The sequence below is a fragment of the Gaeumannomyces tritici genome (genome assembly GCF_000145635.1).
Source record: "Gaeumannomyces tritici R3-111a-1 unplaced genomic scaffold supercont2.3, whole genome shotgun sequence".
Lineage (NCBI taxonomy): Eukaryota > Fungi > Ascomycota > Sordariomycetes > Magnaporthales > Magnaporthaceae > Gaeumannomyces > Gaeumannomyces tritici.
Genome location: NW_008804547.1, coordinates 5,415,983 through 5,435,526, shown reverse-complemented (window position 1 = coordinate 5,435,526; position 19,544 = coordinate 5,415,983). Strand labels below are relative to the sequence as shown.

Below are 19,544 nucleotides of genomic sequence, written 5' to 3'. Positions count from 1 at the left end.
GGTCAATTCATCTATTTATCCAACTACATGCTTGCTTCACAGTTATCGCCAACCTGCAGTCACTTCTGCGCAGCTCCCCCTCCTTCGGTCTGTCGTCCAGGTAAGCAGGGCGAGGCTGTGTGCAGCTCTCCGGGCACCGCCAACGCCCATCAATTGCCCACCGCTACCTACCGTGGCACCCCTCCACTGGCTTTGGGGGCACGCGACGCATTTCTTGGCTGTGCCTGGCCGCTGGAGGATGAGGATTGGAAGGGACGCTGCAGCCGGGCAACTGGACAAATCACAGCTTTTGTGCTGGGCACGCGGCGTCGTGGAGAGCGCCTGACTGGCTCTTCTCAGCACATCCAGGGGACGAGGCAAGAGCAACCGGGCGGGAGGCTGTGCCAGCCATCGGTCGCCACAAAAGGAAGCGGCCACCCTGTTGAGCAGATTCCTGCCAAGCAGATTCATGCTATTTTCCACCATCTAGGCTGCCTCCCTCCCACGCCTTACAGTCATCTCGTATTCAATCAAGAACAGGACATTTCGAGATGCCTTCTAGACCGAACCCAGCAGCCAGTTTTACAATCCAGCCATGATAGACCCCGGCCAGCCATCTCAACCAGCCCCAGTCAGGCAGCCCACGTGTGAGGCCTGTCCCCTATGTCTTGGTCGCGTGCTTCTTCCGCCGCTGCTCTGTGCTGGCTACCGCCAGCTCTCTGTCTCGGTTAGCTAGCGCCGTACGCCATCAGGGACATCATCCACCATCCACCCATCTGCCTTGAGTACCTAGCAGCACGGCACCCAGGTAGGTACCTCCCTGCCCAGGGGGCGTGCAGTGTCTGCAACCGCCCGATGCAGCACGTGGGACTCCGTCGTCGACGGAGATTAGCGAGCGCCGCCACCATTCCAGTTTTGGCCTGCTCACCGCCCAAGATGACGACCTAGCCGGCCTCCCCAGCCAGCCTCGATGCTGTCGACATTTGCACACCCTCCTTGCTCGCAGAGTTGATGCCCCGGTTACATGACAACGCACCGCAATCTCTCGACACCGTCATTTCCTGCAGCATATCAGCCCAGTCCAGCCCAGCCCGCCCACCCTCGGTGCTTTGCCTGCCGCCGGCAACCCCTCATATAGCGCCATACCAGCGCTACCCCAATCCTCCAATCTCTACGCGACGCCGTACGCAGGGGTGGCCGGAGGGAACTGCGGCGGCGTCTGTGGCGTCCTGGAGCGTCTTCCCGATAGTCCGACTACTTGATCTGCCCTGGTCCGACGCGGTTTCGTGACGGCGGCCTCCAGGTCGACCGCTAGGCGAGGTCGCCAGGCCACGTGAATTCGGGAGTTGGCTCGACGACCTTAGCCTCAGCCGCGGACGCTAGGAGATGCAGTTTCAGCCACAGGTAACAACACGAACAGACGAACGCTGCGTCCGAGGTGCCGTTCCTTCCTTGCTGCTTCTGCGCCAGCTCGATTGCATTGCATCGGGTATCGTTATGTCTCGGACCGCGGGCGCTCACAAGACCAATGCTTTGCGATTACGAGGGGCGGCGGCCATTGGGCCGAAACTCTGCCCCCAACAGGACATGTGGGATTTGACGGAGAATCGCCCCCTCCTTGCCGTTGCATCTTGCTTCCCCCTGCAGCTGAGTGGCATGACGTCCCCGTGTCGAGACTACCGATCCCAGTCTTCTTTGCATGCAGCGTCATCTGTTTCCACCTTCCATTCCTTCTTTTTCGCTTTTCTGGAATCTTTCCCTTTTCGCACTCGCGCCAACGCGCGACACTGACCGCGCAAGAGGGAGAAGAAAAAAAGGTCATATGCGCAATGCGCGTCGCCGTCCAGTCTCGAGTGTGCCTGCCGTCGGCTGCGGAGCTTTCCGTTCAACACACCCGGGCACGCACAGTTGCTGCTGCTGCTGCTGCTGCTGCTGCTGTTGCCAGACCGAGACTATCAGTGCTCGTACGGGGAGAAACCCGGGCTTCCGCCCCTCTGCATCTTTTCCCCTTTTGGGCATCTTTCCCCTTTTGGTTGGCGTGCGATTGGACGACATGCCGGTCGAGAAGGCCGATGATGCTGTCATAGGGTTCTGGTCCTGGCTTCTTGCTGCTTACTGCTTGCCCGGGACGAGCCCGGATCATCCTTTGGGTTCCTTCCTGGTGGGCCGCAGCTCCTTCGGCCATCGATAGGCTGCGTCGAAGCCTGGCTGGTGACGCTCATGGTGCCCGTGCTCTGCGCCACTTGCCACCCCATCGTTGGGCACGACTGTCGATCTCGCGTGGTAGGTCCTCAGGGTTCAGCGGCCAGCCGCGTGAGTGTCTCGTGGCCAACCCCCGCCAGGGGTCCTCCCCGAGCCTGATTTGGGTGGTGGTTGCATGCAACACTCGAGAACAAAACAAGAAGGTTCGTGGCGCTAGCTCGAGATGACTGGTGGGCGTGTTGGAAAGAAAAGGCTTTTATCAGTTGGCGACAGGGATCACCAAGAGGCGAGGCGCACATGGCCAACGAGCGGGAAGAAGCCCGAGCTAGACCGACCCCCCGAGCGGCGCCGAGGCCAGGGACTACTAGACCTTGAAACAGTTCAAGGTCAATGCACCCATGCACATGCGTGCTCGGCGGGGTGTGCCTCGTATGCACAGTCATCAAACTGCGCTAGCCAGGACAGGACCTCGATGTTAGTCCGATAGTCCAGCATTCACTCAATCCTGTCTTTTCCCCTCCCCCTCCTCGTTAGACTATTGCTGCTAGCTTGCTCCTGACACACCCATGCCGCACCTACGCCATGCAGACCTGACGTCAACGAGGGTGCCGGTAGGGACTAGTTTCTGTATCTCATTTTCCATCGCAATCTGAACACAGACAGGAAGGTTCGTACCTGCCTACGTCCACCCCCCGGTTCTTTTACGGGCGCGCCTGCATCACCAGAATGCCTTCTGGTCAGGGGCGGTTAGAGTGAAAGTCAGGGGGAGAAAGTGTGTGTGAAATCGTTGGCCTTGCCAAGATACCAGCCTTTAGGGAGTTGTCCTTTTTTCGGACTAGTTTTAACCCCAAAAACGTGTCTGTGTGTGTGTGTGTGTGTGTGTGCTAACTAGCGCCCTCCCGTTCCCCGAGCTCCCCCCCGCGAGCCCCCCGAGGCGGACTGCCTGCCGCAGGGCTACTCGACTTCTCCGTCCTTCTCGTCTTTCCCACAGGGGTGCACCCCTTTCCCTCCGGACGGCGCTGGTTTGTCCCAACATACCTCTCACCGCCGTTTGCCCTATTGCTAGGCATGCCGCAATAGCCCAAATGGTTTGTGGGTGGGGTTTTTTGTGCGTTGTTACCACATCGCGCCAAGGCGACGGGAGCCTTGCCCTCCAGTGGGAGCCAGAACCACACACACACTCTCTCTCTCTCGCTCTCCTTCTCTATCTCTATATCATAAAGGGGGAACAACATTCAACCGCCGGCCGCCCTTTTTTTTTTTCGGCCGGCAAATTCGGGGCGCAGGCGGGCAGGCAGGACAAAGGCGGTGGAGGACGGACTACTCGACCCTCCGTCGTCACCAGCGAGCTCTGATTCGCCCAGTACTAGTTTACTCCCCACCCCCTTCTTGAGTATGTAGCGTTCAGGTTTCCACGGGCGCATGCATGGATGAATGCGGCAGCAGCAGAAGCCGGCTCGAGTAAGCACATCTCCCGTAACATACGTACCATGACATCGTGTGTGCTTGTGGTCGTTTGGAGCTAGGAGGAGAAGGAGGGGTGGGTGTATGCGCATGTGTGGGATGCACCATGCACCGAATCCTCCAAAGAAGTCGTCTAGAAGGACTCCATATCCGGCACTAGACATCCATCACCTTCTTGGTTTATTTGGGGGTTTTTCTTTTCTTTTTGCTTTCTCACTCCTCCCACACCATGGCATCCCATCACCAAGATCAAACAAGAGTTCGAACCTTAACCGATGTTTGTTTAGCCACGTGGGTTTGGTCTTTCTCATGCCCTCTCCCCTAGTCTCCCCGTCATCGCCATCCTTGCTTTTTGACAACTCCCCTTCCTCATCCCTCCATTCGATCCCGTAGTGCACGGGGCAACAAAAAAAAAAAAAAAAAAAGCCACTCGAGTCGTCCCGCGGGAGCGATGCAGGGAAGAGAGCCACGTGTATCTTTGGCGTGGGAAGCGAGAGAAGCATGACCCCCGTTTGGCCCAGGGCAACCTCGGTGGCGCATCTTGCCTTCATCGAGGCCCGGAGCCAGCGTCAGTCAGGCTTTGCCAAGGTTGGGATAGCGGCAACAGGAAAAATACCCACGCGACATTTCCCAGCCTTTCCCCTTCTTGCTTCGAATACATCCCAACAAGCAGCACCGCCGGATCCGACCTTTCCCCTTCCTCCCCGGTTTGCTTCGGATGCATCCCAGCCAGCATTGTCGGGCCTGACAAAAGGTGCGGCAGCAGCAGAAGCGCCACGGTGAGCTAATCCGCACGTCACACGTAGCCCCTGACGAAACGGTCATGCGAGCATGCTTGCCAGAATCACATAACAATAAAAACCCCGCGCACGTTGTCGGCCAAAGAGGAAAGGCGTGGGTGGGAACGACAATCTCCGCTGCCCGAAAAATCAGTACTTGTGCGTGCGCGCTCAGAGAGGCCGAAGAGACAGCGAGACCAAGAAACGACGGGAGGGGGATGGGGTTTCCGCTCGCTCCGCCAAGGGTTCACAGATCGCGATATGAGATGGGCGATCAAGATTCGAGCGGTTGAGCTAGGGGGTGATCGTACCAAGGCCTGCCAAAAAAACCTTGTTTTTTTTTTCCTCGGCCCACAAAACAAACCGGTCAGTGATGGCAAAGTGATCAGGCGGGAAGCAGGTATGGGGCGGGCGGGCGACTGTGGAATCCCTCACCGTTGCGTGTTAGTTGCACGACAGCGGTGCCTGTCGGTTCCCTAGCCCGGACGACGATGCCCACCGCCAGGATGGGGATGATGGAGAAGTGGGAGGAGGTCCCCCACATGGAGGTGAGCCAGGGCGGGCTGGTCATGGACAGAGGAAATATGGCGTGGCTGCTCGCCCGCACCAATCAGACCAAGAAAGTGACGACGCCCCGACGAGGGACCTGGAACGAGCCAGACCTGCTCCCAGCAGCATGGGAAGAAGGAAAAGTCATTGTGACAATATAAAGTTTGCAGCAACGATAAGGAACACGAGACGAAAGGAAAGGATGGCATATGACGAGCAGCGGCATTTTCAGAGCCCAGGAAGGGACGAGAGGAAGGGACCCAAGAGCAAGCGAGAGAGCCTTTGGTGGCCGGGCGAGCAGCACACGTGCGGTCTAAGCTCGCAGTCCTGCCAGACAGACTTAACCAGCTCAGGGCGAGATGGGGAGGTGAGAGGGAGGGGACACCCCTCCTTGTCTCAACCATACCCTGCGATGCGACCGTACTGCACCGCGCAAGAGCAAGGACTGCAATACCGGAAGTAATATGCCGTGTAATATTGGTGGTTCTGGAATGCCATATGGACGGTGATCATTTGCGAGGAAGCGAGTGCAGTGCCGGCGGGGTGTGCGTGTTGCCTGGTGGGGATATGGCAGCACCACCAGCCAGTATCAAGTACACACTGGGTAGGCAGTTACCAGTTACATGCTATGGTGCTCGGTGGCGCGGGGAGGCGGTATTCTCGGATAGCAGTCCCTACCTCGGCACCTAGGCTCAGACACAGGCCGTCGAGCATGTCTCTGGTGCCGATTGTCCGAATGAGGCCAAGAGCGACTATCAAGGCTCGTATCGAAAGGAGGTTGGCCTCGCCGGCCTGCTGGTGGCGGACACAAGGCCGACATCAGGAGGCAGGCTACCACCTAGTACCAGGGAGCGGATTGGTGACCTTCGAGAAAGAGCCCCGACTCGAGGGCTCTTCCTCAAAAGGGCCTGGCGTCGGCTAGCCTGGCTCTAGCGTCAATGGCACGCACAGGCTGGGGAGCTGTCGTGTGTGGTGGTGGTGGTGGTGTGCGGTGCGGTGTCGTGTGTTGGGACGAGGGCACGCTTCCTTAGCGGCCGTTCTCGTTTGCCTCGTGCTGCTGCTGTTTGGTAGAAGGTTGTTTGGGCCCCGCTGATTGGGCGCGGCTGCCCAAGGAGTGTGTCAGGTTTGGCCGGCCGGTCGCAGCTGCCCCTTGGGCAAGGTGAGGTAGGGTGGTGTGGTTACATAAGACGACATCGCGCTTGGACCGAACGGGAAAGAAACCGGAGAGAAGCTAAAGCAAAAAAAAGAAGCCGATCGCCTTGGCTCGCCTTGGCTCGCGTCGTGGCGCTTTTTCGCACTTGGCTTGGGCTTTTCCCTTCCTGGCAGGCGGGCAGGCATGCAGATCCCATACCCCAGCATTTCGCACGCACGCACGCACGCCCCCACACCCACTGGCTGGCTGCCAGACCCTGACGACCGCAAATCGCTGCAGGCTGTCGAGCAAAGACAACAACATCCACCTCTCAAACAACGAACGTCCAGGATCGTTTCCAACAGGGGACACTCGCGCACTGTACCGTAATTAAAAACGAGCTTCTCCGATGCTACTCGGGGCTTTACGCCGTTTGGCCGGCGGGTGGATGAAGCCGCCAAATTCGGCGAGCCGCTCCCGTCCGACCCTGAGAGGCGGCGACGCCGCCAACGCCTCAAGATGGCGACACGGCCTCGGCCGGTAAAACACTTTTCCTGCCTGCCCGATTTTTGCCCGACCCTGCAACTTGTAATGCATGCACTGCGCGCCACACACACCACGCACACCTCACACACCTCACACACCTCACACACCTCACACACCTCACACACCTCACACACCTCACACACCACACACACCTTCAACACAAATGAATGATTGCAACCTAGCGCGCACCTAATCACAAGGAACAACGGGGATATGGCGGTGAGCATCGATACTATGTCCTCGCTTGGGCATTGATGGAATGAATTAGCCGCGGGCGAATATCTCTTCCATGCACACTAATTTGCCCTAAAAAAGTGTACCCCGGCAGGCAATTCCCGAGGTTGTCCTTCTGGGCGCTTTGTATCTTTGCTCATTCTCTCTCACAGCCCCACTTCTGCGGCATTTCACTACGGTTAAGTCCTTATGATATGTAGCATTACAGTAGCGTGGCTCTAGTCCGCCTATAGCGACGGGCTAGGTACTGTAGGAGGGCAGGGCGGGACGCGGAAAGCGTATTGGTGCAATCGTTGGCATGTGGAAAGATAAAACAAACGAGGGACGAGAGGGCAGAGCATCGCAACGGGGTCTCGTATCATTCATGCCCGGCCTGTGCTGAAATGAGGTGGGAAATCGTTGACGCGGGGAGACCGTGTGTTCCTGTAGGGTGCGGAATTTTCCGCCCTTCGTTTCGTTTCCTGTACATACAAGGTGGTGGTGGGAACGAGGAGAAGAACACAAACAGGGTCCAGGGGGAAGGAAGAAGAAAAAAAAAATCAGCTTTGGCCACGATAACCAGTAGCATCACAAACGGGGCCTTCCATTGCGGCGGCCAGGATTTCGAGCCTAGCTCTGCCGGAGTTTCCCCGCCTTCCCCTGCTGGCGCCAATCACGGCCGCCTGCTGTCAAGCTCGCCTATGTACAAGCTGTGCCAACAATGCGGACCCCTGGTATAGTTGCAGCGCACGGGTTTTCAGGGGTCCTGGCCAATCAGCCGGTTGCCTTCCAACCCACAGCGAGGGCAGTGGAGGGCGTCACGCCAAACATCTGGCCGACCGACCGGCCATCCGGACGGCCGGAGGTTCCCCCAGGTTCGAGGGGAAAGGCGGTCGTCCCAGCACTTCGTTCCTTCTTTCTTCCCCCTTTTATTTCTTCTTTATATTCCCAAAATGGGGGGTTGATAAAAGTGGGGAAAGACAGGCGCTCGCTCGGCTGTTGGAGGCTGCGCGCGCGTCGTCCATGCGTCAGGGCTGGGTTTCGTCAACCTTGCCGGGATTGCGAGAGGCTGATCAGCCCGGCCCGACCGAAATATCCGTTTGGGGCAATGCAAACTCTCGTGCGCATAAAAATAAAACTACCAAGAAAGGGAACGGGAGCGATGCGGGAAAGCAAGGGAGACAGCAGGAGAAAAAGAAAAGGGAGAGCCGAAGCAAAGCTTATTCCGCGCCTCGGCGGCAGGCATCACTGGCTGGAAAGAAGATGTTCCGAAAGAACCCAGGTGAGGAGGGGGCGCCCCGTTTTCGAGGAATGACGATGCAACTGGAACAGTGATGCACCCATATTGTATTCCTGTCGCGGTACACTACCAACTTGGTAATGAAGGACGATAGATTGTGGGGTAAAGAAAAGGCAAATGGATGTGCGGATGGCCTTGTGTTCCATGCGCGGGCTACTTTGTCTCCGACCAAGTCCAAGCAATCCGTGGGGGTTGTTCCTGCCGTTTCGCATATTTCGCCGACCTCCCTTGCCTCTCGACTCCAGGCCAATCACAACTGCAGGAGCTACGTCCGAGCAAGGCTCCGCGCGACCTAATTCGCCCATGGGCACCATCCCTTTTTTTTTTTTTTTTTCCCGCTCTTGATTCCCATGGCCCTGTGCACCGTTTTTTTCTTTCTCCTTTCAGGATCCATTTCACCCTGGTGGGCAAGTGAGATTCATCGATTCCTCTTGTGTTTCTCGCTTCTCTCCTTTCTTTCCACTTTGGCCGCAGCGGCGTTTCCCATGGTTCCGAACGGGGTTGCCTCGCCCAGGCAGGGCCCTACAGGCGCTAAGCCCCGCAGAAACCCTTGCGCCTGAGCTCTGTCGCCCACCCATGTCCGCGATGGAATTGGGTGGTGGGTGGTACTGGTGCTTGATGACAGTGCAAGTGGTGGGTAGCGACGCCAGCTACAATGCGCCCTCGCAGCCTGGTCCGGTTTTTGTTTCAACATCGAGCGAGGAAGAGATGAGTGCCGGTGGAGGCGCTGCCTACCTGGTACCTACGTGGCACCTCACCTCATGCACCAACCTTCCCACTGCGGCAGGTAGCACTGGCAACCGAGCCGAGGACCTTGGGTTTGGGTCGACAGTTCCATCAACTTAGAGGTGCGTACGCCGTCATGACCGCCTCCGAAAGTCTTTCCTCCGAGGGCCTCTGCTCCGGCCGAGTCGCCGAACACAAACAGACGGCGCCAGTGCTAGTGGACTCGTACTTAATCTAAGCACCCTGGCCGCAACGTGAGCCTTCTTTCAACCGCTAGGGCTACGGTGGCAACGGCGTTTCCACTGCCCCTGCCACCAGAAAATCGTCCCATCAAACCCCAATCCCTGTTGCGTGCAGGTCCCAGGGCTCACAAACCCCAGTGCGGCGGATGCAAAATACATTCCGTTCCTTAGAAAACCAAGCCAAACTGATGTATCACCAGGATCCACCGTACCAAGGTTTGTGATCCCTGGGACCTGTAGGGGTTCAAACAGGACAGAAGCCCGACGTCAACCTCTGCCCTACCTCACCGTGCGGCCATCAGTGCGTACTTCCCGTGAATCCTCGTGTTACGTGATGGAAGCCAGAGCGTGGCGGCGAGACAGACGTCAACCCACGCCGCGTTCAAGCCTCTTCCATAGCGGCCCGTCTAGCGCGCGCCGGGCTGGACTAGCTCGTCTGAGACGGGCAAAGCAAGCAATTACGATATCATGACAAAGTGAATCCCGGCGCCGCCTCGGGGTCACATGGCACAGCTGAACACCAAGGGCGACAGGATGCGTCGACGCAGAGACAGCAAAGAAGGATGCAGGTGATAAGAGACAGAAAGAGGCCAACAATACCTACACAGTAACCAACTGTGCAGACACCTCGACACCCCCTTGCTCGGGCGCCCTACATGTACCTAGTGCTTGAATGGTGTGGTGGAGAGCAGCCGAAGCAATGCCGGTCGCTGTATTACCGCCCCCAGACGCCCCAGCCGTCGGTCGACAATTGCATTTCCTAGCGTTGCTTTCCAGCGTCGCTTTCCAGGGGGGGATCTTCCCATTTCCCTGGGTTCTCTCTCTCTTGTCGGTTTCCCATCCCTGCTTTTCGTTTCCCCGTGCCCCTTTCCCCGAGAGCCCTTGGTCTGGGTGGAACCTTGGTGGTACCTAACAGTGAGCAGAAGGGAACCACCCTCGGTGAGGATAGGCATGCTGAAAGCGGACAAATTAAACGGTGCCCAAGGGTTGGATGACAGGCCCCACGACCAGGGAGGGGGCTATGGGGTCCTCCCCCATTACCACGAGTTCGACGCCCTGTTTGGTTTAGTGGGCACGCCTTGCGGTCCATGCGCCCGCTGGGCCACCTTGATTCCCCATAGCCCAACCAGGCGCGCGCGCTCCTACAGGACAGGGGGGGCGCGGGCGGCCAAGCGCGCCCGCCGAGAGCTGCTGGTCTTTTGCTCTGTATGTTTGGCGCGCGACCGCGCGCGTGCGCCCACTCCCCCGCTAGGGCTAGCTCGGCTAGCTGGGTTGCTGGCCTCGCTTACTTGGTTGTGGCACCAGCGGCGACAGGGGCCGGAGACACGAGGTTTGGAGATCAGCAATGATGCTCTACGCGCACTAAGGAGAGGAGACATCACCATGATTGCGTGGGAACAAGGGTGGTGGTGATGGTGGTCAAGGGGGGGGGAATGCCGCTGTTGGCTACCGCGACCGCTACCGCTACCGCTACCGTCGCTGTTGCCGGTGCTGCTTTGCTACTACCCGCTACAACCGGGCCCCTTGCAATCCAGCCTGCAGGCCCTAGGCTAGGTTGGGTACCCAATGAGCCCGCCCTGGGTTAGGCTGCCTCGACGGTTGCCGTTTCTGATTGGGAGAACCTGGCAGTAGCACGGCTGGGGGGTGAGAGATCACTCTTTGTCATGTTATTGTTATTTCTGCCCTCTTTCTTTGCCTGCTATCCCTGATGCCAAATTTGGACCGTCTTTCCCGAGGGTTAAGCATAATGGTTCAAACTGGGGTGGTTTCACAGCCTCAAGGCAGCTGCCGCAATGGTGAAAGCTCTATGCTGAAAGGCAAGCGACGTCACTGGAAGTACCCCCCCCCCCTTTTTTTTTTTTTTTGGATTTGACTTGCTTTTTTTTGTCTCTTCTCCCCTCCTTCTTTTTCACTGTTTTCTCCGACACATCCCCGTCGCATACGCTGCATAACATATGGCCAATAATGATTGATACGACGCCAGTCTCGGCAGACAGCGAATATACCGCGCAGATCACCAGGACAGGAAAAAAAAAAGGGAGGGAGACCCAAGGGGAAAGAAAGAAAGGGAAAATGAACACCCCCACCACACCCTCACAAAAAAAACAAGTTGTATACCGCCATGGGGCCTGCAGCTCTGGGCAGCAGCTTAGCGACAGGCAAGCGAGGGGAGAGGTGCGTGGCCGGCCAAAGGCCCCTCTCTCGGGCGGACTTTGTGGGAAAATTAACCCACTCGCCGATGTCGGCTCGGAGTCGTCGTTCGCTCGTTCGTTCATCGTTGCCCGCCCAGCCCCCTCCCTCCCAGCGCGCAAGCGACACGCACATACACACACACACACACACACACACACACACACACACACACACACACACGCACGCACAGGGCGGCCGGCGCCAAGAACTGTGTGGCCTAATTGGCGGCCGGCGTAGGTCGTTTTTGTGGTCAATTTATTGAGGGAGGGAGAAACATGCGGTGTGAACGCCAATATCTTTTTTTTTTGTCATGTCTTGACGAGCTAAGCGGCCCCCACGTTGATTGGCGGACAAGTGTCCGCAGAGAGACATGATGTCGGACAAAAAGAAGCGACATCAAAGTGTAGTAGTCGGGCTTTTTCTAGCAAGATAAGTCCGCTGGATGTGGTCCTCAGCAGAGAAAAAATGGAATGCGCCTTATTTTTATTTTTATTTTTATTTTTTTGTTTCATTCGCCCAACGAGTCGTCTTCAGCCATAACCTTGAACGCCGCCGGCCCTCGAAATTTGCGCCACATCTAATCATTACGGAAGCATATAGTCCATATACACGTGAAAAGAAGGAGAGAGCAAAAAACAAACAAAAAAAAAGCAAAAAGGCGGCTTCTGGAAACCCCCTTCACCCACAGGCAATAACCAGACATGCCAAGAGGAAGACGGGGGACCGGAGTCACCGACAGACACTAAAGCGAGATGCCGAAAAAGAGACAATAATGAAATGCGGCCAAGGACGAAATTAGCAACTTTTGCCAAAGAGAATTGCAGGAAGAATGCTAGCGCGGCGAGAGGGGAAGCCAATTGGAGGGCGGGAAGCTCAAGATTGGTGGCTTGCATTTGCACACACCACAACAACATCCATGCAGACCCAGGCAAAAAAAAAAAAGAGATAGGAGAATAGCGCGAAGCAGGTCAGAGTGTCAAGCATAAAAGCGGAGAGATGAGCAAAAATGACATGGTTGAATTTGTTGTAACGCCCAGGCCCCCATGGCCTGTACCCTCCTGCCATCCAAAAATAACTGGATTTTCCCAGCCAGCCTTGTGCCCAAGAAGTAAAAAATAGATAACAAAAAAAGAAAAGACGAATCCCAGTTATATCTAATAAAAGAAGACCTGATATTGCGTAAAACATGGATATTGCATAAAACATCAAGTGAATAGAAATAAGAAAACGTGTAAGCTCCCATAGGAGGGGAGCTCCTTCGTATGCTGGGGAACAAAAAAAAAACTCCACGTGGCGGGAGGGACCGTCCGCGCGTGGCAGGCCGAACCCAAATGCAAGGCCAGGCCTGACGGACAGGGTGCAGTGATGGCGAGCGCGCGATGGTTGGTTGGGGATTGTGGTGGTTGGTAGTGGTGGTAGTGGATGCGTGTGTGTGTGTGTGTGTGTGTGCGAGGCAATCCTGTGTGCGCGTGGAGCCGCATTGTCTCAGCGCCTCCTCCGCTGCAACCTCCCTTTTCTTCTTCGTTACCCTTTTAGTTCTTCTTGGCGAGGGGAGGGAGATCAGCGAGTGACCAAAGAGGCGCCTTGAGACTGTTGATGGCGCTTCGGGTCGGATGGACCTTTTTTTTGTTGTTGTCTGCGGCAGAATGATCGGAATGCAGTCCTTCCAGAAAGCAAAATGAAAAAAAAAAAGTAGAGGGACTGCAAGACTTTGAGCGAGAGGCGATATAGGATGAAGCCACTTTTTTCTCATTCTGTTTTCTCCCGCATCTGGAAGCGTGTCGGTCCGGGGGGCGGTGGTTTTTTTGGTGGTGGGATGCGGCGCGTGGGGCGGCAGCAGGCGGGCGGCGGTGATGCTGCTTCTTCTTTTTTTTTCCTTTTCTTTTTTTCGGTGCTCGGTCCAATGTCTCTGGCCGCCACTTGCATCGCCCACCCAACAACAAACTCCATTCTGCTCCAATGAACGGACTGGCTTAGATCGCGCCAATGACGTGCAAGCACGCTTTCGCCACCACAACCGACAGATCGATGCCTGCCGGGTTACCAGATTGGGTCCAGCAGCCTTGGCAAGGTTCCTTTGCAGCGTTGATTTTTCTTCTCTTCTTCCCTCATGTCGGAGGAGGAAAAAAAAGCCGTGATCGTCCGTGGGCGTGGGCTCGCCTCGGCGTTGGTTGCCGGGTGGAGTTTTTGGGCCGCTGTCGTGCTGGGGCGAGAAAGTGGGAACTCGCCCGAGGGAGGTTGCAGACAGAAGCCCGACCCGGCGAGGCCGGGCCTGGAGTGGTGGTAGGTTTCAGAGAGCCGGAGACTGAGGGTAGTAGACGGGGTACATGTTCCATGACTGCTGGTGCATGTAGGTCGGAGGCAGCTGCACCGGGTTCGCCCGCGGGTAGCCGTTTTCTGAAGGAACGGGTTAGAATTCGGGTGTCGCTTCTCTCTCGGCGGCGAAAACACAGGGGGAAAAACTCACCATTGTCCATATCCTCGTATTTCATGTCGGCGCTGCCAACACGGGATGTCGGAGGAAGTCCTTCGAGTCTGGAGGGCACGCTGGTCGGGATGTAGCCGTATTCTTCCGCGGTTCCGGATGATGCTGGGCTTGAAACGTTGGAGCAAGGTAAGACTGATGTCCATTGTTCGGAGGGCTCGGGGGTTGGCAGGTAGGATGCTCCATACTCTCCGACCTGGTGGTAATCCGGTGAATGCTGTCCAAAGGATGAGGATGCGCGGCTGGAAACTCCCGAATCGTCGTATACTGGGGAGGGGGGGGGGGAGGTGGACGTATTAGCACCCAAAACGGCAGACGCGGGAGGGAAGTCGGCTATACTCACATGGCGTGGGATAGGGGTGGGATGTGGGAATTCCGTAACTCTCGCGCAGGCGCATCAGCTCCTTCTCGAGCGCCTTGTTTTTCCGGATGAGCTCCTGGAGGGTTTCGTCGCGGTTCTGCTTGCTCTTGAGTTCCTCGACCTCGCGCTCGAGGCGCTCGATGTGCTCTTTGGTCCTGGCCCGGATCGCCCTCTGCGCCTCCCTATCGTTGGCCCGCTTCCTGGCCAGCTGCGACGGCGTCAGGGTCGAGACGCTGCGGGTGCCTGGTGGGTGGGGGTGAGGTGCCTATGTTAGCATTTTCCTTTCTTGCTCGTACCAAGAGAAGAGCCACAAAGACTGCGGCGGCGGGGGCGGCGACTGACGCCGCGCACAGCACCATCCACAGGTCTTCAAAGGCCCCCGGAGCCGAGCTCCGACAGCGTGGCCGTTGGTAGCGCGCGACGCTGTAGGAGGGTCTTGACTCCGAGCGTGGGGAAGGACGGCGCAAGTCATGACTTACCCTTCCGCTTGGTGGGCTTGCTCGGCTCGGCTGATGGTGATCGAGTCATCGTTGTGGTGGAGTCTCTGGGGGAAGCTGTGGGAGAGCTGAACTGCGAGGTGGAGGACAACGAGGATGAGGACGAGTTATAAAGAGCCATGGTCCTGTGGACGAGGAGAGGGACGGGGTTCTTGATGGGGAACGAGGAGAGGGCAGGCTGGAATTGTTGTTTCACTTGAGCTCGTTCTTTAATTCCCACGTCTACAAGGCCCAAGCTCAGCATTCTCGATTGTGAAGGAGAGAGGGGTCCACAGCAGGGTCTGGAGAGCTTATTATATGATACCAATGGAGTTCTGCCCACCCGGCCGGCAAGGATCCATCCATCGGCGCCGCGACTGGGGTTGTCGCCATGTCGAAGAAAAAACCAGACCATCCTTGTAGCACCCAGTACCAGCTCGCTGGGGAGCCCCCGGCAAGACGAGCGACAGGGATGCACCTTTGTGGATCGAAGATCGGTGCGTCTTTGGACGTGCACCAGGATGGGAAGGGTCAGGCAGGTGATGGGTGGGTGCGTGGGCAAGAGGGCGTGTGCACAACAGAAAGAGACGGGCTCCTGGGAGCATGTACTTTGTACTCCGTGCCTCGTCGCAGCCTGCCTTGTCCGCACTGGCCCTCCGTCCATGACCGTCCGTACTGCCTCTACCCAGCGCTAGCGGCATCAGCACAGACATGGACGCAATACCAACAAGCCGACAGCTCCGGGCAAGCAAGCAAGCAGGTTGCCTCGTCAGGTCTGTATCGCATACACACCGACACAGCTTCCTGCTGCGTGCGTCCTGTGCATACCTACCCACTTGGGGCCCCATAGCATGCTGTACACCGTCTATATCGTGGGCCGTAGAGGGGACCCTGAGGTTCTGTGCCTGCTGTGTGCGGTGGCAGCTATGCAGCCCTCTCTGTGCAGCAGTCCAGTGTGCAACGGACTGTGCAAGGGGTGCGAGTGAGGTATCCATCAACCATGCATGGGACGTGTAGGTAGGCAGATACGTACTGGGCTGTACTCACAGACCGCGCCAGACATATGCTGTGGAGCGTGTACACGACAGGAGACGGCCAGATTGATACCTCATCTCACTTACGTACAGGATGGCACGCAGCCAGCAGCTCACTAAGGTGACGGCGCGTGTGTACTGTACATGCTCCCGCACTTCCTTGCCTGCCTGCCGGGACTGTGCTGGTGGGTGCATCATCAGCAGCAGTCTTCTCTGCAGTCCTACCCAGGTAGGGATAGTGCCATGGGGTGCAGAGCGCCCGCAAGCTATCCGAGAGTACGTGGTAGGCCTGGAACCCCCATGAACTATGCTTTGGCTAGCTCTGGGGAGAGGGGGTGTGCGGTGGGAACGAGTCTAGTTGGCCCGAGCTCTGACGCAACAACCGTAGCCTGCCGGCCGGGGGATTCGAGCAAGCCAGGAACTTTGTTTTTCCGGCCACTGCTAGGTAGTGGCTGCATGTAGTGTACACCGCACAGGATGGTTGGTGTGTAAAAGCGACAGTGGAAGGGGAAAGAAAAGAAAGAAAAAAGCTGCGGATTTGTTTTACTTGGCTGGCCTACCGCGGACTTCTCGCCGGGACAAGTGGTCGGGGTGTGCGATGACAGGGGAGGGGGCTCGAAGCGAGGAGTATTAATAAAAACCACCAGGAAAAAAATAGGTAACCCCTGGACCTTGACGTCGGCCTGCGACAAACTGGGCGTTGTGCAATGCTTTCTTCCCGACTGGCGTTATGCACTAGCGAACAAAGTGAGAAAGGAAGGGAAAGAAGATCAAAAGAAAGAAACGACCAACGTCTTCAGAGGGCCGTCTTGCAGACACGCCCCCTCCCCCTCCGCTCAATCCATGCCCCCATCCCACATTTTGCTCTCGCAGCAGCCGTGGGATGCGTGCGATGCGTTGGCTGCTGGCACGGACGGCCGGCCGCTCGTCAGAATCTCGATGGCAGGAGGCGAGAGGGACATGTCTGTCACCTGCCCTCACGCACCCTCAGCAGGCACCATACCACTTTGTTCATTAGAGACAAGACGTTGGCAAATGGCCTGCCCTCACTCGAAATGTTCGGTTCCGGGGCCGTGGCGGTGGTTGGCTGGCTGGCGGGCGGTGGACTGCGGGCTCCTCCCTGCCACCAGCGTGGAGAGCCCCTCCCGAGGCTTTTGCTTGTTTTCCTACTGCCCGGGCTGCACGTGTGTGTGTTCGCGGTGGTGGCTGTGATCTGTCCCAAGCAAGCAAGTGGTGAATGTGGTGCTGCAGCGAAATAGAGTTTACGCTAGTGTCTTGGCAGGTTTCCTAGGCCACCCTGTCTGGTCCTACCAATGGGGGGGCTCGCAATGAATGGAACGCCATGGACAAGGCCCTCTTCATTGCCGGCAGGAGCCACCACGTACTGTGTAGCGAGAGAAGGCGCTCTGGATTCTGGATTTTGTGGACTAGACTGTATTGTACTGTGCTGTACCGTGCCTGCCGTTCCCAGCACTAAAGGTCGCCAAAATACGTCCGCACCGCAGCATTGGCAGCACCTGCCCTTGTTGCCCTGGCTGCCCCGACTGTCCACCTCGGGAGCTGACACATGAAACGCCGATTAACTGTCGACTGCCCAGATTGCCCTTTTGATACTGGCCCTCCCTGCCCTGCCCTGCCCTGCTCTACATATAGTACAGACCACCACATACTCCAACAACCAAGGAAATCCGTTCAACCAAGAAACACGCGCACTCGGCGCGCAGTGCGGAGAAAACATGCCAATGTTTGACACCCACAGTCTGGGGTTCCCTCTCTGTTTTTACATCGACATGGCTGATGCGGCCTCTGTGTCGGAGGCTACTCCAGCCGAGATTTTCCTGGGTGCAGTCCTGGGTGCAGTCCACGCACACACACGTCCTGCACTTCACGCCCGGCTTCTCGTCTTCCAAATTCCAATACATCCTGGCCCCTTCATTATTGTCCCCCACCTCTGTTAATGCCCAGGGGTCGCTAGTGGGGACGGTAGGGTGGGAAAAGCCTCGCTGCCAGGCAAGCCTCCTGGACAGCCTTGCTTGGGAACCCTTGTTTTTTGTTTTTTTCCTTCCCTTTCCCTCCTCTCTTTCCCCTTCTTTCTAGAAACGGTCCGACCAGGGGCGACCCCCTCTGGGCCTGCCTCATGCGATTCGAAGGGGGCAATCGCGACCCCTCGCCAAGCCGCCTGCCGCCGACATGGCTTCCCTCCCCTGTCGTCATCGACCGCGTTTCCCTTGAACCTGCCTCTCCCTGCTCTCCCAATTAGCGCGCGGACGTACTGCCCGCATGCCATTGGCCAGCAGCCCGCGCCAGACACTTTTTCCATGAGCAGGCGCCCGCCCCGTTGGACAGACAGCATAGCATAAAGAGGCAAAGAGGCAAAGAGGCAAGGAGGCAAGGAGGCAAGGCACCTTCGACTGGAGCCCGGCGCACGCACCGCACGACGGGGGTTGGAGCATCTCTGCACACATACCTGCCATACACGGATAAGGTACTGTCGGTACGCGGCGCAAAGGCTACCTTTACCTTGTCCCGTTGCATTCTTCATCTCAACCTCATCAGACCCATCCCACCCATCACTCCTCGACGTTTTAAACGACCAGGAGGAGGGATCCCAGTGGCCTTCTCTCCCGCCCCCTCGAGGGTGACGGCATGGATGGGCCGCGCAACCTCGCAAAACCCACCTCGGACTGGGCAGGCTTGAGCAAAACAAGACAAAGACAGGACGCTGGGACTCTGCTGCTCGCTTTCAATCCGACGGCCCCGGGCCCAGGCCCACCCAGACCGCTGCCAGAGTCACTACGGGTCCCTGTACATTAGGTTTGGGGGCCCAGATAGCTTTTTGTTTTATTACTGGCCTACCGATAGGTTAAGTGACGGTGATGGCCCCGCGCCCGCCCGCCCGCCTGCCCCTCAGCGCATGGGGAAATGGCCAAACTGCTATCTCCCCTATCAAATGCTGCACACACCTACTGTACGCGGGTTACCGTATGGGGACAGACGCGTGAGCGCTCCTCTCCTTCCCGTCGGGGTGCGCGGGGCCAAAAGGTCAGTGCTGGTACAACGTCAACCTGCCCCCTGGCTGCCTTCTTTGGCGGGCATGCATATAATGCCGTTGCGCAAACATGCCATCACCCGACGGCTGAGACCCCCCAGGCCGGTCCCCATATGCTCTGCCCCGTCTCGGTGTGTGATGGGCCCAGGCATGAAGACGGAGAAGGTGGGCAGACGATGACGCGGGAAATCAGGGCGGCAGGCCGGGCCACGGGCGCAGAGAAGGTTTTCGCCATTTTTCCTTATGCCTGATGTTCCATCGCACTCGTGCCAATAGCCAGGAGTACGATTTTGGGTTGTGCCAAGCGACATATGTCGCTTGTTTCCTATGCCGCATGCTCCTCCGTCTGTCTGCCGGTGGCGCATCCTCGGTCGATGCTATCTCGGTGTCCCTCGGTGTCTCTGTCTCTTGATACGGTCTCTTGATACTGCCTCTCCCACTCTTGCTTAGGTATGTCTTGCTGCTCATGCTCTCACTAAGCAGGGCCCGGCCACCCTTTCGAGGCCAAGGCCAGGGAAGCTGCCGTGTCGCGAAAAAAAGAAGAAAAAAGAAAAAGAAAAGAAAACAGCTAATCCAATATGGCAAAAAGATAGAGGAATGCACAGTCAATGGATGTGTGGATAGGATCATGGTTGTTTCGGCCCGCGAACGAGCGACCGAACCCGCGAAGACAAGGGGGGTGGTCGCCGTCAGGGCCAGGGGAGAGGTGGTCGAGAGGGGGAGAGGGAAGGGGCGTGCGTCAAAAAGGTGAGGGAAGAGACACACAGCATAGAGAGAGGGAGAGGTAGAAGTAGAGGGAAAAGTGGCGACGAAC

At 57.4% G+C, this 19,544-nt stretch overlaps 6 protein-coding genes across 6 annotated transcripts; 2 read left to right on the top strand and 4 right to left on the bottom strand.

The window, feature by feature from the left end:
• Positions 1-1,150: 1,150 nt before the first annotated feature.
• GGTG_06946 (hypothetical protein) lies at positions 1,151-2,234 on the bottom strand (the record flags this gene model as incomplete). Its single annotated transcript, XM_009224768.1, has 4 exons — positions 1,151-1,290; positions 1,398-1,510; positions 1,886-1,931; positions 2,096-2,234. 4 exons carry the CDS (start codon positions 2,232-2,234, stop codon positions 1,151-1,153), a joined length of 438 nt encoding a protein of 145 aa, XP_009223032.1.
• Positions 2,235-4,915: 2,681 nt separating this feature from the next.
• Positions 4,916-5,134, top strand: GGTG_06945 (hypothetical protein; the record flags this gene model as incomplete). Its single annotated transcript, XM_009224767.1, has 1 exon — positions 4,916-5,134. The coding sequence occupies one exon, from the start codon at positions 4,916-4,918 to the stop codon at positions 5,132-5,134; it is 219 nt and encodes a 72-aa protein (XP_009223031.1).
• Positions 5,135-8,575: 3,441 nt separating this feature from the next.
• Positions 8,576-9,314, top strand: GGTG_06944 (hypothetical protein). The gene is made up of 2 exons (XM_009224766.1): positions 8,576-9,012; positions 9,168-9,314. Exon 1 carries the CDS (start codon positions 8,741-8,743, stop codon positions 9,008-9,010), a length of 270 nt encoding a protein of 89 aa, XP_009223030.1. The 5' UTR covers positions 8,576-8,740; the 3' UTR covers positions 9,011-9,012; positions 9,168-9,314.
• A 2,346-nt stretch (positions 9,315-11,660) lies between these two features.
• Positions 11,661-14,933, bottom strand: GGTG_06943 (hypothetical protein). The gene is made up of 4 exons (XM_009224765.1): positions 14,651-14,933; positions 14,154-14,414; positions 13,793-14,077; positions 11,661-13,722 (listed from the first exon to the last, which is right to left on the bottom strand). The coding sequence occupies exons 1-4, from the start codon at positions 14,910-14,912 to the stop codon at positions 13,616-13,618; spliced, it is 915 nt and encodes a 304-aa protein (XP_009223029.1). The 5' UTR covers positions 14,913-14,933; the 3' UTR covers positions 11,661-13,615.
• A 2,702-nt stretch (positions 14,934-17,635) lies between these two features.
• Positions 17,636-17,968, bottom strand: GGTG_06942 (hypothetical protein; the record flags this gene model as incomplete). Its single annotated transcript, XM_009224764.1, has 1 exon — positions 17,636-17,968. The coding sequence occupies one exon, from the start codon at positions 17,966-17,968 to the stop codon at positions 17,636-17,638; it is 333 nt and encodes a 110-aa protein (XP_009223028.1).
• Positions 17,969-18,806: 838 nt separating this feature from the next.
• GGTG_06941 (hypothetical protein) lies at positions 18,807-18,965 on the bottom strand (the record flags this gene model as incomplete). Its single annotated transcript, XM_009224763.1, has 1 exon — positions 18,807-18,965. One exon carries the CDS (start codon positions 18,963-18,965, stop codon positions 18,807-18,809), a length of 159 nt encoding a protein of 52 aa, XP_009223027.1.
• Positions 18,966-19,544: the final 579 nt, after the last annotated feature.

What these genes read in the sequence shown, in the direction of transcription:
- GGTG_06943 (XM_009224765.1), bottom strand. Translation starts at nt 14,912, where the DNA reads ATGCTGAGCTTGGGCCTTGTAGACGTGGGAATTAAAGAACGAGCTCAA. An exon ending in CAAGCCCACCAAGCGGAAGG is followed by an intron (nt 14,415 to 14,650) that starts GTAAGTCATGAC and finishes CCCACCCACCAG; the next exon opens with GCACCCGCAGCGTCTCGACC. An exon ending in ATACGAGGATATGGACAATG is followed by an intron (nt 13,723 to 13,792) that starts GTGAGTTTTTCC and finishes CCGTTCCTTCAG; the next exon opens with AAAACGGCTACCCGCGGGCG.
- GGTG_06944 (XM_009224766.1), top strand. Translation starts at nt 8,741, where the DNA reads ATGTCCGCGATGGAATTGGGTGGTGGGTGGTACTGGTGCTTGATGACA.